At 43.9% G+C, this 18,301-nt stretch overlaps 1 protein-coding gene across 1 annotated transcript in view; it reads right to left on the bottom strand.

Annotated features, from left to right (window-relative positions):
* Nucleotides 1–18,301, bottom strand: part of LOC144494010 (protein disulfide-isomerase A6-like) — a 41,193-nt gene that overhangs the window by 7,071 nt on the left and 15,821 nt on the right. Inside the window, exons 7-8 of the mRNA XM_078213585.1 lie at nucleotides 13,090–13,214; nucleotides 10,395–10,509 (exon numbers count right to left, since the gene is read on the bottom strand). Coding sequence (XP_078069711.1) covers nucleotides 10,395–10,509; nucleotides 13,090–13,214 — 240 coding nt within the window. The remainder of the gene's footprint in view (nucleotides 1–10,394; nucleotides 10,510–13,089; nucleotides 13,215–18,301) is intronic.

Genomic DNA, 18,301 nt, shown 5'->3' with positions numbered 1-18,301 from the left:
TTGAACACCCTTTTTATTTTCTTTGTTTCCCAGGCCAAGGGGCAACATTTTCCTTCCTTACCTACCAGGAATATTATGAATCCAGCACTGCTTGAATGTCCATCTGGTAGACTGGCATGTGAAGCATCACTAAAGACAACCAATTTCATGTCTTCGGTTCTCCTAGTGCTGGGAATTCAATTACACATTCCTCTTATTTTAGCTTTTTTAATGTTTTATTAGCCTGCAAGATCTCTCTGATTGTGGCGCACTTCAACATATTACTGAGCTCGAGGGCATTATAGCTCCCATCCAGTCTTGACTGTGTAGCCAATTTAGCTGTCCTATCATGCTCCTCAACAATTCTGTTTCTTTTTTGTTGGCCCATTCCTCTTTTGCCATTGACCGTTCTCTAGTGATGGGAATGGGATCAATACTGTTTAGATATCCCTGTTGACTCACTGTTCCACGAGAGGTACTTTGTTGGATATCAAGACCAAGATATCGAAAAGCACAGATTCATGACTTTTTCCTGGGTTCACGAATGCTTACTGTCTCATCCTCAGGACTTAGGTTTCACTTTTTTTCTTCCATCTGTCCATCCCATTTTCCCAATCTATAGCTTTGGCTTCTTGCCCTTGCTCTTGTTGAGCCAGTGTTTGTACTTTCCTGCTTTCCCGATTATAGTGGCATCCCTCCAGTCACTTGACCCTTCGGGTATGTATGATACCACTGTGCCTACTTTGGATAGCTGAACCTTTGAAGTAGCAGCTTCATCCCCTGCTTCACTGGTATTTTGTTGATCATCAGATTCCCTCTCATCTATAGTTGACTGATCCTCATAGTAGCTCAAGGTATGTGCATGTGAGGTCAAGGTGTCTCGTGCACTTCTGCATCTTGCTCAGATGCTCCAAATTCATACACAATTCCCACTACTCTTGAAGGGTGGGCTTGCACTGTCTGGTTACTATGTTGTAATCTAACTACCTTGCCATCTGTTCCTATCACTTTCCCATGCCCTTTCCAATCTTTTTTGCCCTCTCTTTTATAGTAGACCCTATCCCCTTTCTTGAATTATACCCCCGATGATCTTATGCGATGTCTCAGCACCCTTCTTATCCGTTCTGAAACTTCAACCTTAATGGAGGCCTTTCTCCTTGCATGCGTAGTGTTTAAGTGTGCAGAAAACATGGAGCTTATCCCTTCTAGTGCTGGGGGAGCAACTGTTAATACTGTAGCGGGATCCCTCTTTTTAACTCCACTGGGCTTATTTTAGGTTTGGTTCTCCGTTACCCAAACCCCACCAATGCCCGGGTGATTCTCTCTCTCGCCGATGGAACAACGGCCACCTTGCGCCTACTTCACTAGAGTAGCGCTCCCAAGATAGAGAAAAGGAAACTGCCGCCTATCCACTACCTGGCAGCCTTTCCTGAGTGGGCGGTTTCGAAGCGCCCAGGGTACCCTCAGTTCTAGACTCCGGAATTATGGTAAGGGATATTTAATATTGTGACTTGGTCAGAGATCATTGGTGAGAAATTGAAAAGATCAAAACGGACTCCAATGGAAGTCAAAGATATATATATATTTATTAAAACATCAAGGTCAAGATCACCAAACACCAGGAAAACAACACACAATGCCTTATGCTCTATAAGACTATAGCTATGGAAGGAATACTAAAACGGACACAACGAGAATGCTTACTTAACACAAGTTAACCACTGTCTTAAACTATGAAAGGTACATGCAAAAGCCCCCCCCCCCTTTCCCCAAAGCCTCATCCACTATGATGATCTCGGGAACTTCGCGAATTACCGGAGGGTACTCACAATCCTAGTTTAAATTGCTCAGTGGGCTTCGGGCTGCGTGCTGGAGACAAACGAGAGGCAGGAACAGGAGAAGAGAGTGGAGGGTGCTGCCATGCTGGTCCGAAGAGAAAAGAGAGAGAGACCTTGTCCCTTTTTAAAACCTGAACCAGTGATTCTCTCACACAAAACAGTTTCTGATCATTGATAGTTTCGATTGACTGGGACAAAAAGGGTCGGAACTGTCGGGACCGCCCTTAATTGACATTTTAATGTCTTTTAAATGTTCTCTGAGTCATCCTGATTGGAATCCCATCAGTGAGCTGAGTCATTGATGTTGTCTGTGGATGGAATGATCTCTGTTCTCATTGTCTTGCTGCTGGGCTATTTACTCCTTGTCTGCTGGTCATGGTTTCTCCTTTGTTTCTTGTTGATTAGATCATCCCTGTCTCGACCTTCTCGTTATTCCCAACCTCTTGCATATTCATGTGGCTGTAAAGGTTCCTGACAGCCAGTCGGCCATTTTCCTTATCCCTGGGTTTTTTTTTAAATCATGGAGGATTTGCCCTAAAACTTACAATACTGACAGCAACTTTGGATTCCTCCCGTATACCAACTGTATGGACTATAGCCCCCCACCACCTGTAAAGAATTTTTCATGTGTACTGCCTATGCTAATGCAACTTGCAATTTATAGTCCGGTTGATCCGCCAAATTTTTACGCAACATGTCATCTATAACTGTGTGATTCCTTTCACAGAGGCCATTGCTGAATGGGCTCTCTGTTGCAGTGTGCATTATTACAATATTTAAATTTTCGCACATATCTTGAAACTCATCATTTGTGAATTCATCCTCATTGTCCATCAAAAATTTAGACGGTGCCCCCAATCCTGTTCCAAACCAGTGGGTCATAATTTTTTATCTATAATGGTCTTTTTATCTTTGCTGTAAATCACCATGAATATGCTAAACCGGGCGGCCATGTCCACGAAGCACAATAGATAGACGCCTTTGTCCTTGTCCCATATCTTTAGATCCATCGCCACTTAAATCACTGAAATCTCGTGTTAATGGTAGACTCATGACTGGACGTGTGGGTGTCCTTCTATATTTTATGCAAATTTCACTCTGGGCTGATATTTGTTCTATGAGATCAATATATCCTTTGTCCAGCAAACCTGCATCCTGCAGCAGTGTTCTCAGTCTCTGGATGACCAAACTGCTTATGGAGTTTCAGAATAATCTTTTTTTTGTCCATCATGCTGTTGTCTATTAGCGACACTAATGCGCCATGAATCCTTTGGTCTGATAATTTTGGTTTGCTTAAAGGAAGACAATAATGACCAGATCTTGTAAAATGTAGGTCCACAATTTTCCCAAATATCATAGCTTTATCCTGTTTCAAATCGATCGTATCTGAGCTTTCTTCATCGCGTCTGCATGGTTTCCCCAATGTACCATGCCTCGGGACATCCTTTCCTGCAACGTATCAGGTAGACAACATTGGCCGAATTGGAAGAGTATGTATTGTGTACCTGGTGGATGGTGTTCTCACGTCAGATGATGGCATCCGTGTCGATGATCCGGCACGTCTTGCAGAGGTTGCTGTGGCGGGGTTGTGTGGTGTCGTGGTCACTGTTCTCCTGAAGGCTGGGTAGTTTGCTGCGGACAATGGTCTGTTTGAGGTTGTGCAGTTGTTTGAAGGCAAGAAGTGGGGGTGTGGGGATGGCCTTGGCGAGATGTTCGTCTTCATCAATGACATGTTGAAGGCTCCGGAGGAGATGTCGTAGCTTCCCCGCTCCGGGGAAGTACTAGACGACGAAGGGTACTCTGTCCACCGTGTCCATGTTTGTCTTCTGAGGAGGCCTGTGCGAGAACCTCTCCGGCTATGTCGAGGGCAACCTGAAACCCATTGTACAAAAAACCCCCAGCTTTTGTTGCGACACTACGGACTTCCTACAGAAACTCAGCACACATGAAGCAGTTGAACCAGGAGCACTCCTTGTCACAATGGATGTCTCGGCACTCTACACCAGCATCCCCCAAGATGATGGCATTGCTGCAACTGCCTCAGTACTCAACGCCGACAACTGCCAGTTTCCAGATGCAATTTTACAACTCATCTGCTTCATCCAGGACCACAATGTCTTCACCTTCAACAACCAGTTCTTCATCCAGACACATAGAACAGCCATGGGGACCAAATTCGCACCTCAATATGTCAACATCTTCATGCACAGGTTCAAACAAGACTTCTTCACCGCACAGGCCCTTCAACCGATGCTATACACTAGATACATCGATTACATTTTCTTCCTTTGGGCTCATGGTGAACAATCACTGAAACAACTCTATGATGACATCAACAAGTTCCATCCCACCATCAGACTCGCCATGGACTACTCTCCGGAATCGGTTGCATTCTTGGACACACACATCTCTATTAAGCACGGTCACCTCAGCGCCTCACTGTACCGCAAACCCACGGATAACCTCACGATGCTCCACTTCTCCAGCCTCCGCCGTAAACACGTTAAAGAAGCCATCCCCTACGGACAAGCCCTCCGTATACACAGGATCTGCTCAGATGAGGAGGATCGCAACGGACACCTCCAGATGCTGAAAGATGCTTTCATAAGAACAGGATATGGCGCTCGACTCATCGATTGACAGTTCCGACGCGCCACAGCGTAAAACCGCACCGACCTCCTCAGAAGACTAACACAGGACATGGTGGACAGAGTACTCTTCATCATCCAGTACTTCCCCAGAGCAGAGAAGCTACGACATCTCCTCCGGAGCCTTCAACATGTCATTGATGAAGACGAACATCTCGCCAAGGCCGTCCCCACACCCCCACTTCTTGCCTTCAAACAACCGCACAACCTCAAACAGACCATTGTCTACAGCAAACTACCCAGCCTTCAGGAGAACAGTGACCACGACATCACACAACCCTGCCACAGCAACCTCTGCAAGACGTGCCGGATCATCGACATGGATGCCATCCTCTCACGTGAGAACACCATCCACCTGGTACACGGTACATACTCTTGCAACTCGGCCAACATTGTCTACCTGATACGCTGCAGGAAAGGATGGCCCGAGGCATGGTACATTGGGGAAACCATGCAGACGCTACGACAATGGATGAATGAACACCGCTCGACAATCGCCAGGCAAGAGTGTTCTCTTCCTGTTGGGGAACACTTCAGCGGTCATGGGCATTCGGCCTCTGATCTTCGGGTAAGCGTTCTCCAAGGCAGCCTTCACGACACACGACAGCGCAGAGTCGCTGAGCAGAGACTGATAGCCAAGTTCCGCACACATGAAGACAGCCTTAACCGGGATCTTGGCTTCATGTCACACTATCTGTAACCCCCACGACTTGCCTGGACTTGCAAAATCTCACTAACTGTCCTGTCCGGAGACAATACACATCTCTTTAACCTGTGCTTAATGCTCTCTCCACTCACATTGTCTGTACCTTTAAGACTTGATTAGCTGTAAAGACTTGCATTCCAATCATTATTTTGTAAATTGAGTTTGTGTCTTTATACGCCCTGTTTGTGAACAGATCTCCCACTCACCTGACGAAGGAGCAGCGCTCCGAAAGCTAGTGGCGTTTGCTACCAAATAAACCTGTTGGACTTTAACCTGGTGTTGTGAGACTTCTTAATAAGTAGTGATGCAGCCCAGACTGGGAGACTGGAAGGGGTTTGACTGATAGGCCACAGCAAGGGAGAGGTGGGGCTGGATTGAGATGCCAGGGGGTAAAGGGAAGGTTTATGATCTTGCAGTGGTGCCTATGATGGGCACATGGACGTTCCTTCCTGCCCAACAGCGCAGATTAGGGAATAAATATATGGTTACACTGCCATAAGAGTGCAGAATAAAAAATCTCCTATTCTTTTGCACCAGACTGGTCTACACACAATTCAAATTGGAATCAATAACCTTGCTGAGAGCTTAATTTACACCTTAGGAGCTAAAGTAAATGACAGAAACAAGGGGGGCAAAAAACAAAAAGGTACAGTGGGAGAACTTGGAAATAAAAGCATGCTTCAGATTGAGAGATTTGGATAGATCAGATTAGGCTAGCAGACAGATCAAGTGGTTCAATGCAATGAAATATGAAATGAGATGCAAAAAAAGTGCAAAACCAATGAAAGCCAAATGATAATAGCTGCGCATTCATGCATAAAGTAAAATAAACTAAACTTGAGAACTAGAGCTATTGAGTAAAAATAAAAAGCACAGCATAGAAATGGCAACCTAAATGTAGTTGCTGCTGGGTCAGAACTGGCAATTAAATATTTACATAAAACTTTCAGGTGGGATCTGGAGAAAGTAAAGGGAGGAAGCTAATATTGAAACAATATGTTACTAGAGTGTAAAAATCTAAATAGTAAAGTGGTCCAAGTAGAATCTCTTTGGAATAACCTGAAGCATAGCACAAGATTGGTCATATTACTGCAAATATTTTACAGGCCGGTAAACATTGGAAATAAGACTGAAGATAGCTGCACACAAATCAGAAAATGCTGCACTAACAGTAGAATTGCAATAACAAGAAAGCTAAATTATTCAAAAAAAGATCTCTATGAGGACAATGATGAATGATGAGGATGGCAGGTTTATTCAGGACTTCAAAGTCAATGACAGGAATTTTCTGGCCCCACCAGGGCAGGAGTTCCCCTTCAGCAGATAGGGTGAACCATTCAAATGTTCATTGACTTCGGTGGGACAGAAGAGCCTACTTACGGGAGGGGCAAGAAAATTCCGGCTAATATGTTGCCAAGTAAAGATATCTAAAGGAAAACTTATTACTTTATTCTTTATTAAATGGAAGCATAGATGGGCACAAAAATAATTCCCAATTATATTTACCCCAGAGTGCTGATGGAAGCCTGGGAGGAGCTTCATGAAGCACTGAAAATTACAAAAAAATCATGTACACTGTAAAGGCACCGGCAGTCTGAAAATAGGATAATATGGTGTTTGCATTCCAAAAAGTGTGAACTAACAGACCACGGCGGCAATTCTCCCAAAAAAATTCTAAGTGTCGAATTCGCATAAAAGCTGGAGTAAATCCATTGTTTTTTTCAGCGGGTGCTTCAAAATGGATCACCCACACTCTGTGTACTGCAGAGTGCACTAGCTGATTCACATGAAAAATCAGGGGGCAGGGCCTATTCCCACAGGAGGGGCCAGCAGCCGAGCGAGCCACTGCGCATGCGCCGATCGCTGCGCTGACAGATCTGTGCACATGGGCAGTAGCCTTGCACTGTCAGCCTCTCGATCGCTGGCCAGCCCTGCGACCCTTATATTGCTGCTTCACTGACCCCACATGGCCCGATTGCTGGCCCCAGGACTTGTCCAGGCCAGCCTCCCCCGGCCCCCCCCACCCCGGGCCCGCCTCGATCCCTCCCCCACCCCCTGCAACCCCGATCCCCCCCTCCACACTCCCCCCACCCCCCCATCCCAATGGCTAGCCCAAATTGCTGGCCTTCCTCCCTCTGTCACCCAGCCCAGCTGCAAAGTGGTCGTGCAAACCCCCACCCCCACCGATCTCCCCCCCCCAAAGGCTCTGCCCCATAAGGCCCCACCCCCTTGGCACTGCCCAATGCTTGGTGGGCAGTGCCACTTTGTCCCTTGGGCAGTGCCAGGGGGCCAGGCTGGCACTGTCAATCCGGCAATGCCCGGGGACAAGACCCCTTACCCCCAACCTCCTGGGGGCCTTAATGGCCCCCCTTCACTCCAACTGGATCGGGCCACCAGCTCCCCATTAGTGTGAAGATATTGTAATCCCCACTGGAGTGAAACACTCCCGGTGGTGGGGGGAGAGACGAATGGGCCTGGAGACTTCAGTCCCGGGCTCGTTAATGATATGGAAATAATATTAAAATGAGCATTACCATAAAGTATGCAGCTCTGCGCCAATTTCTGGTGCGGAGCTGACGGCACAGGAAATCTGGCGCCCGCACACTTGCGGGGGCTGTGGCGCCCAGCGGAAAGCCTGCTGAATGGCCTCCGCTGGAGTCTCCTGGCACGCTGCACCAGCGTAGTCGGCTGGGAGAATCGTTCCACCCCCATTTTACTCAATCAGTTCAATAATTTTACCAGAAATAGTTGAATCAGGAGTAAATTTGAGAATCTTCCCTCAACAATAATCGAGTTCAATTCAGTTAGCATGAGTTCAAAAACGAAACATACTGCATGATCATCTCCCTCAATTTTGACACCCCAAGTGGACTGCAATAAGCTTTATGACCTGGGCTACATCAATTTCCAAAAGGATGATGATAAAGTTGCATTTGAAAGGCCATTAATTAAATTCAAAGCTGTAGGGATTCAGGATAAATCCTGGCTGGTAACGAGTCCATGGAAAATTTTTAAACTTAGCTCTGAGTTAGACTACATGTATGCTGAGCTGTTGTGAAGCTCAAGTGGTCTAAGAACATCTTCAGCAGTTAGCAGTGATTTCCCTGAATTATGATGCTGGTTTTGCATCAATGTGCAACCAAGTAATTCTGCATTGTAACAAAGAAATAATGAAATTGGCCAAGAACACGTGTCTAATTGTTTTGTACTTATCATCCAAACGGATAGAGAAACTGGGCAGCATGGATAAGTTGGGCCAAAGGGCCTGTTTCCATGCTGTAATCCCCTCTAATAGTGTTCTCAGAGAAATGGAATATTAAAATCACAAAACCAGTTGCCAAAATTATTTTCATTGGTAATTAACACATTTTACATCCATTTTTATTAAAAATCTTACATCTGTGTACACTTTCAAAGTGATTATATATTCCCATGTCCACATTTACAATTGAAAGTACCTTTTCGACCAGTCAATCCATAATTTTACTCTTCACCAATAGTGGAGCTGCAGGGCTTCAATGCACCTCCTTAACTCAAAACAGCAGGGACACTTTGGTGCTTCAATTTACTCAATTCCCAAATGACCATAAATATTGCTTTTTGGCTATAAAGTCTGCTTTGGCAGGATTTTTTGGTTCCAAGTGGGGTGGGAATGGAGGCAGGAGGTTGCTGCTCTTGGCACGCTGGTTTCCCATTCCCACCACTGGCAATTTTCCAAGGACAGGGAGAGTGGGCCAAGGAAATGCCTGATTCGAGATTGAGGTCAATTAATATTTTTAAAGAGCTCATTGTTAGCTTGTTGATTGCCAGATTTAGATTTTGGTGAGAGTGCATAGACTCCACACTGAATCAGAGACAAAGCAGATGCATGGAGGTGGCAACAGAGCAGGGGCAAGATCACGGCCACATCTCCAACTTAGGTGGGCCCATAAAAGGGAGAATAACTGAAAGGTGCCAGGACCAGCCATTGGCAATCTGCAGTGCATTCCTGAAAGGGTCATCCAGAGAGGTTTGACCTTGAAGAGGGTGAGGCATTGGAAAGACACAATTCATCAAAGACGAGGTAAACAAGGTGAAGGAGGAAGATGCAGAACAGAGAGGTGCCCTAGCTGCAGAAGGAGGTGGCCTGGGCTGGTACATGGATCAAGGATCATCTGATCCAGACACATTTTGGCTGAGTCTTTCTAACCCAGGAGAATGATGATGAAAGACACCTTGAGCAGCCTGGGAGGTCATTTTCACTGAAGGCACAGCCTGGAATAGTTCCACTTCTGCCACCAATAAATTACCTATGTCTATCTGGTATTTTCACTATCCCCCTTTGGTTCCCTTCAACACTTCTTCCCTCTTTTCTAGTGTTGCCATTAAAGAATGAATGCTCACATACCTGGGGTCATGTGCCAAATACTTACATTGTGTTCAAAAAGAGAAAAGGTGCACACTTATAGGTGAGGCAAACTCCAGTGAACCACTCTGTGTTCTTCCCAATGTTGTGGCTTCTGCTTTTGAACACTTTGCTGCAATGTTCTCCTCTGGTCTTGGATGAGGGGCAGGCAGCCTGTTGATTTTCTCTGCTTGGATCCCAGATGTCCGTGGTTGCTATTTTTATCATGACACCTCCAGAGGCTGCTGCACCGGCACCAGCAAAGGTGCATCTTCAGTTACTGGACCTTGCTGCATTAAATCAGAGAGTTCAAGCAGGCCGTTGATGATGTTGATAAGGATAAGATAAGATATTCCATAAAAAGTGGCACTCATCATCATTGGTGATTGACTCAACTTGTGGATGACACTCCAGATGACTGGAGAAGAACACCAGTTGAAAGCGCAAGTAATGATTCCAGATATAGGAAACTCTTATTATATGGAAATATAATAAGACTGGACCGGTGACCGGGAAAGGAAAGATTTAATAGTTTCTAAAATTACAAGAAATTTAGATAGTTAATAGGGAAATATTCTCTTGTTGGGGAGTTAATAAGTACTCATCAATAAGAAATTATCACAAAACAAATTTTGAGAGATATTAAGAGAAGTTTCTTTAGATAGAAGCTGCTGGTGCATAGAATGCTTTATGTAGACAGTAAACAATTAAGGCTAAAAATTGCTTTTTGAAACAGAAAAAATACAAATCTATGGGAAGAAAACAAAGATAGCTTTAGTAACAGTCAGCACAGATGCAACAGGCATTAAAAATACTTAAGGTTCTATGCATTTACTCACCCCATATCGACTGGCTATCCTTTCATTTACTGTAGTATCTACAGCTGCAAGATGAACCTTTCCCTTTGTCCGTTTTGTTAGTTCAACAACTGCATGAGCCCACGTAGACCGTTGACTGCAAAAAGAAAGGATTTATCAATGGTGAATTACACCAATGCAGGAACCAAGATAATGGATGAATAGAATGCTATTGTGAAAATAGCTAACATAAGCTGGTAAAGGCAAGTGCTTTAAAAATAGATTATAAACATTTTATCATAATTTATTATTTCCTATTAAAATGCATTGCCATTTAAAAGTGCGTCTATAATATTTTATTTCACTAGTGTTTGTTATATATAGATTTTCATTAACTTATATCTGTCCAGACACAGAAGAACTGATGGGGGACTATTTTTGACTTGTTACTGAGTTTAGCAAGATAGGATTGTCAGGGAATAAGGAGATTTTGCTTCTACTCAATTTTCTAATTGACTTTAATGTTCCTAGTTTAAATTAGGATAGGGTTAGTTGCTCTTTTCCAACTTGGTACATTAAGTCATGCAACAGTAGTAAAACTAATTTAATGGGTGACAAATTATTCTGGTCACTATGTATAGTGATATCTTGGAAACTCAAGTCTATTATACAATATTGCTAAAAATATCAACTAGAGGATATCTCTATTAATCACAATGTCACATACATATATATCACCAGAGCATTCGCCTCTGAAAGAGGTTGCAACACCCAAGTATACAAAGTTTTCTTTAAAAAAAAATTATTTAGAATTCTATTCAGTCAGGCAAGAACGTGTTTATTGTGCATTTGGGAGTACAGTTTTCTTAATAAACTTTTTTCTATTCATTTATGGGAAGAAGGTGCTGGATAGGCTAGCATTTATTGCCCTTGAGAAGGTGGCAGTGAGCTACTTTCTTGAATCTCTGCAGTCTCTATGGTGTGGATACCCACACAGTGCTGTTAGGGAGGGAGTTCCATGATTTTGACCCAGCGACAGCGAAGGAATGGCAATATAGTTCCAAGTCAAAATGGTGAGTGACTTGGAGTGGAACTTCCAGATAATGATGTTCCGTGTATCTGCTACCTTTGCCCTTCTAGATTGTAACAGTCGTGGGTTTGGAAGGTGCTGTCTAAGGAGCCTTGGTGAGTTCCCACAGTGCATCCTGAAGAGAGTGAAACACAGAGTTGAGGCAAGCGTGGGAGTTTAAGAGAATAAATCTTAATCTTTTGCCTTAAAATATGACAAACTGCTGATAATTGAAGGGTAGACGTTTAAGCTTTTCTATGATTTCTATGATAAGAAAAGTAAAAAAGAAACTCTCCTAGTGCTGTAGCTCATAGGGAGCAGCTAATTAATTAAACCAGTTAAATCTGGTTATTGAAGCAAGACAGGCCTAAGATATATAAGCAAGGCCTAAAGTGCAACCAGCACAGAGCACTAGCTGCAAAGTGAAACACAAGAGTTGAGGAAGTGAGGGAGGGAGGTATTGCTGTGCCTTGTGTCCTTTATTACCTCTGTAGGTCCAGTGGGGTGAGCAAGTCCTGGTGGGCAGTTCCAAACCATATTAAATTGTAAGTCATTGTTTAAGCAAGGATAGGGAATTATTTAATTTATTTCTTTTTAAAAAGTCTTCTAATGTGTTTAAACTTAAAAGGGTTTAGTCATGGCAAGAGAGCTCAAAGCCGTGGTTTACTCTTCTTGTTCCACAGGAGAGGCTGGGCACATTTCCAGTGCCCAAGGCCACCATGTGTGCAGGAAGTGTCCAGCTGCAGCTCCTGGAAGCTTGTGTTTTGGAGCTGGAACGGTAGCTGTGGGCACTGTGGAGCATCCGTGAGTCTGAGAGCATTGTGGATAGCACGTTTAGAGAGGTGGTCACACCGCAGGCTGAAGAGACCTGAGCCAAAAATAGTCTCCCATCAGTTCTTCTGTGTCTGGACAGATATAAGTTAATGAAAATCTATATATAACAAACACTAGTGAAATAAAATATTATAGACGCACTTTTAAATGGCAATGCATTTTAATAGGAAATGGTTGACCACCAGGCAGTCCAAGAGTAACAGGCAGGTAGTTCAGGAGTCCCCTGGGGTCTCACTCGCAAATTGGTATTCTATTTTGGAGGCTGATGAGGATGCTAGTTCCTCCACGGAGTGCAGACTGAGCTAAGCTTTTGGCACCACAAGCACCCTGTCTGTACAGGAGGGGCAGAAGAGGGGAAAGGATTGTATAGTCAGGAGAACAAACAGGTGCTACTGTAGCCATCAACGTGATTCACTGCTGCTAGGGTCCGGGAAGTCACTGAATGGCTGCAGGCCTTCCTGAAGGGGGAGGGTGATAAGGTAGCGGTTATAGCACATATTGGTACCAATGACATAGGTAGAAAGAAGGATGAGGTCTTGCATCAAGAATTTAGGGAGCTAAGCAGAAGACCTAGGCAGGACTTCTTGAGTTGTAATTTTTGGATTACTCCCAGTGCCATGTGCTAGCAAGAAATAGAAGAGTGCAGATGAATGCATGGCTTAAGAGCTTGTGCAGGAATGTGGGTTTTAGATTCCTGGATTACTGGGACCATTTCTGGGGATGGTGGTACATGTACAAACAGGGATGGTCGACATCTGAACCAGAGTGGGACTAACATCCTTGCGGGACATTTTTAAAATTGTTTTAAAAAATGCAAGCTTGTTTATTACCTACCTTAAACAGTGCTCACACCAAGGTGCCGAAAATTCCACGATCCATATTTCATCATCTCTGGCCACTTGGTTATCAAAGTTGTTCTCATTCAATTCAAATGAAGGTTTATTGCTTATTTGTCTACACTATATTAAATAATAGAGAAAATTTACTGATATGTCAAGAAGAGGTAACAATAAGCAGATATTCTAATATAAGCAAAATACTGTGGACGCTGGAACCTAAAACAAAACATAGAATGTTGGAAAAACTTGGCAGGTCTGGCAACTTCAGTGAGAGAAAACAGAGTTAACATTTTGAGTCCATTTGACTCTTGGGAAAACCCGTTGGATAATATTCCAAGCTGGGAGGGATTGCAACAAAAATGTAGCAAACTTAAGAACAAGAGATAGATGGCCTGATGTGAAGGGCTGGGGGGGGGGGGGGGGGGGGGGGGGGTGGGGGGGAGACATGACATGAGCACTCACACTGCTCCTTGTGATCCATTTGGGAGGTTGGGATATTTCCAGTGCCGAGAGCCAGCATGTGTGCAGGAAATGTCTCCAGCTGCAGCTCCTGAAAGCCCATGTTTCGGAGCTGGAGCAGCAGTTGGGGACATTGTGGAGCACCTGCAAGGCGGAGAGTATTGTGGATGGCACGTATACAGAGGTGGTCACGCCGCAGGTTCAGGAGGGAAATAGGTGACCACCCGGCAGAGCAAGAGAGCCAGGCAGGCAATGCAGGAACCTGCCTCTCAGGGGAAAACAGCAACAGCCAAATCCGTTGCACCACAGTTGGTTCTGCTGCAGAGGGGAGGAGTAAAAAATGTGGGAATGCAATAGTTATAGGAGATTCAATTGTAAGAGGAATAGATAGGTGGTTCTGTGGCTGCCATCGAAACTCCAGGATGATATGTTGCCTCCCTGGTGCTGGGTTAAGGATGTCTTGGAGCAGCTGCAGGACATTCTGAAGGGGGAAGGCGAACAGCCAGTGGTCGTAGTACACATTGGTACAAGCGACATAAGAGAAAAAGGGATGAGGTCCTAAAAGCAGAATATAGGAAGCAAGTTGAAAAGTTGGACCTCAAATATAGTGATCTCAGGGTCACTATCTGTGCCACGTGCTAGTCAGAATAGAAACAGCAGGATACATAGGATGAATACATGGTTGAAAAGATGGTGCAAGGGAGAGGGTTTCAGATCCCTAGGACATTGGGACTGGTTCTGGAGGAGGTGGTACCTGTATAAACTGGACGGGTTACACCTGGGCAGGATCGGGACTGATGTCCTTGGGGGGTACCTGCTGGAGTGGTTGGGGAGGGTTTAAACTAATATGGCAGCAGGATGGGAATGTTTGCAAGGATTCGGAGCAGGGGGAATTAAGAACAAGGAGAAAAGACAGGAAGGAAAATAAGGAAAGTGATAGGCAGAGGAATCAAGGACCAGAGTCAGATAAAGACCGAGTGAAAAATAGTAGGAAAGAGAAAAAAAATGTTTAAAGTGCCCACTTTAAGGTTTTGTACCTGAATGCTCGGAGCATTTGAAACAAAATGGGTGAATTAGTTGCACAGATATATGTAAAGGGGTATGATATAGTTGTTATTAGGGAGACGTGGCTCCAAGGTGACCAAGGATGGAAACTGAATATTGAGGGCTATTCAGTGTTTAGGAAGGACAGACAGAAAGGAAAAGGTGCTGGAGTTGCATTATTGATGAAAGAAGATATTGAGGAAAGATATTAGTATAGATGATGTGGAATTTGTATGGGTCAAGTTAAGAAACAAGGGGTAAATAACATAGGTGTGGGTGGCATAAAGACCACCAAACGGTAGTGGTAATATTGAGAAAAGTATTAGACAGGAAATGTGTTAAAGAAACATCCGTGATTATGGGCAACTTTAATCTGCATATAGATTGGGAGAGTCAAATTAGTCACGTACAATAGAGGAGGAATTTCTGGAGTGCATACAGGAAGGTTTTCTGGAGCAACACGTTGAGGAACCAACAAGGGAGCAGGCCATCTTGGACTGGGTGTTGTGCAATGAGAAAGTGTTAGCAATCTCGTTGCGAGAGAACCTTGGGGACAAGTGATCATAATATGGTAGAATTCTTTGTCAAGGTGGATCGTGATGTAGTTGATTCTGAGACTAGAGTTCTGAATCTCAATAAAGGTAACTATTGATGATACGAGACATGAATTGGCCATGTTGGACTGGGAAACATTACTGAAAGGAAAGACAGTGAACAGGCAATGGCAGGCATTTAAAGAGCGACTAGATGAACTCCAGAAGTTGTGTATTCCTGTTTGGGGCAAGAGTGGTAAGAGAATTGTGGCCAAACCATGGTTTACAAGGGAAATTAGAGATAGTATCAGGACAGGGCTCCTATTATTGTAGAATATGCAGTGAATAGGTTTGAGACTAAGCCCTAACGGAGATGAAATTCCTCCATCTGTGAAGGGGAGAAAAATTGCTGGGCTAAGGGGAAATAGCAAGAAAATTTAAAGTTTATTTACCGGGTCCTGATAATCTTCATTCCAGAGTACTGAAGGAAATAGCACTGGAAATAGTTGACCCATTGGTGGAATTTTTCCAAAATTCTTTGGACTCTAGAATAGTTCCTACAGATTGGAGGGTAGCTAGTGTAAGGCTGCTATTCAAAAAGGGAAGTAGAGAGAAAACAGAGAACTATAGACAATGAGCCTAATGTCGGTACTGGGGAAGTTGTCTATTATCAAGGATTTCATAACTCGGCATTTAGCAGTCTTGTCAAAATGAAATTAGGCTTTTTGTTGTTTCACCTTGATTTTTGTTTTACAAACACGCTTTTTAGTATTTCTGGCTTCAGTAGCTTTTTCCCATTGGAAGACTAGTTTGTGTGTGGCATGGCACTAGTTTTTTGACTAGGCTACTTTCCAGGCCTTCAGTCAGTGTGTTTCTCCACTCAAGGATTGCTTTGTATATATCTGTGCTAAATTTCCTCAATTTCTTGATGATTCCTTCAGCAATTTTCACTGCCACCTCAGCCTTTCCATTGAAGTGGGGATAATGCAGAGCTGACGTATAATGTTGAACTTTCCAATGCTTTGTGAAGCAGCTGAATTCTTCATTTGTGAACCGAGGGCTATCATCACACATCACAATATCTGGAATGCCATAATGACTGAAGTGTGCTTTCAGGCATTTCACTATTTACCCGGTCATCATTGAAGTAGGCTGGTCTAAATTCCAGTAGTGAGCATAGTCCTCTACAGAGACAAGATAATCAGTTCCTGGTATAGTAAAGAGGTCTATTCCCAGCTTCATCCATGGTATATTTGGGATGTCATGCATCATCAATGACTCTCTAGCTTATTTCACTTAATACTCATTGCAAGCCTTGCACTAGCCAATGTGGTTTTTAATTTCACTGCTCATGTTTGGTCAGTGGTGCACTTCAAGTACCTTTCTCAGAATTGATTCAATTCCTTGATGGCTTGCACAGATGTGCTTCATCATCTCTCCTCATCTCCTTTGGGATGATCACTGTATTTCCTTTGACAAGATGCCATCTCGGGCGATCAATTCATCACGGTAAGCCCAATATGCTCTTGTGACCACAGATGTGTCCTTGATGCCCTCAGGCTATCCTTTCATCACTATTTCTTGTAGCACTTGGAGAGTTGCATCATGTTTGCTAATTCACTTGATTTAAGGATGGTGCTTAGTCAGTTTCAATATCTCTGCAGAGTTCATGACTTCCAAAGCATTTCAAGCTGTTGCTTTGCATTGAATCTGCGAAGATGATTTCACATTCTGTGGCACCATCCTCAACTTCCTTCATGGGGAGTACTGCTTCTGACAGCATGTCAGCTTTGTACATCTATTTCCCTTGCTTATATGTCATGTCCAGATGATAGTACTGAAAATAGGTTTTGGAGAAGATTGTAGCGGTTTGAGAAAATTGTTTTGAAATGGCTTGTGGTCAGACTCCACTGTTACTTTGTCTCCACCAAGCACGTATTGATGGAAATGCTCACAAGCAAAAACAATAGCCAGGCATGATTTTTAGATCTGAGTATAGCACTATTTAGTTTCAGTTAATGTCCTGGCTGCAAGTATGACTGCATCATGGAATCCCTACAGTGCAAAAGGAGGCCATTCGGCCCATCGAGTCTGCACCAACAACAATCCCACCCAGGCCCTAACTTTGTCAGGTTTCCAACTGAAGAATTTTTGTTGCCAACCCCACAGATTTACCCTGCTAATCCCTGTGACACTAGGGTCAACTTAGCATGGCCAATCAACCTAACCCACACATCTTTGGACTGTGGGAGGAAACTGGAGCACCTGGAGGAAACCCACGCAGGCTTGGGGAGAATGTGCAAACTCCACACAGACAGTGACCCGAGGCCGGAATTGAACCAGTGTCCCTGGCACTGTGAGGCAGCAGTGCTAACCACTGTGCCACCGTGCCGCCCCTCACTGGTTGTCTTTGCTGCTTTAGGATTGCTCCAAGACTTGTCTCATTGTTGTCACACTGCAAGGTCACCTCACTATCGATGTCATAGTAATTCACACTGGCATTGTTGTCACTAGTTGTTTGATTTTAGTGTGCTCCAGTACCACTGCATCTCTTTAGCAGTGAGCTTGCATAATGGTTCACATCCCGACAACAAATTAGGCAAAATGTTTGCTTAATAGTTCACAAATCCAATGAATTGCCACACTGTTTTCACATTTGTTGGTCGCTGCATCACTGCTACAGCTCTAACTTTTTCAGGTTTCCAACTGAAGACTTTTTGTTGCCAATACGGGACTTACATACTTGAATTCAGGCATGTTCAATTGTAATTTCTTCTTGTTCAGCTTCTGGTTCATCTGGCAAGGTCTCTCTAGTATCAAATTCTAGTCATGGTCAGATATGGCTTCTTCCATTGCATCTCCTTATCCATAGACTAACAGATCATCCACCGTGGCTTCCATCCTGGGAAGATCACTGACTATCGCATGTTGTCTGCATTGATAGTCTTCTGGAGGCATGGAAATTCCAAACAACATGCACAACAACCATTTGTATCTCCCAAATGGCTTCCAGAATGTAGGTAGAAAGCTACTGCTTACATCCAGCTTCATTTACCAGTTCACATCCAGGGTAGTAAAGATCTTTGCCTTGGCAGATTGTGGTAAAATTCCTTTGGTGTTTAGCATGGAGTAGTGAGATCTCTGCAGTGCTTTATGTAGATCCTTTAGGTC

Source organism: Mustelus asterias, chromosome 5, assembly GCF_964213995.1.
Source record: "Mustelus asterias chromosome 5, sMusAst1.hap1.1, whole genome shotgun sequence".
NCBI lineage: Eukaryota > Metazoa > Chordata > Chondrichthyes > Carcharhiniformes > Triakidae > Mustelus > Mustelus asterias.
The sequence above is the reverse complement of the archived record's forward strand: the minus strand, read 5'-3'. Positions and strand labels throughout refer to the sequence as shown.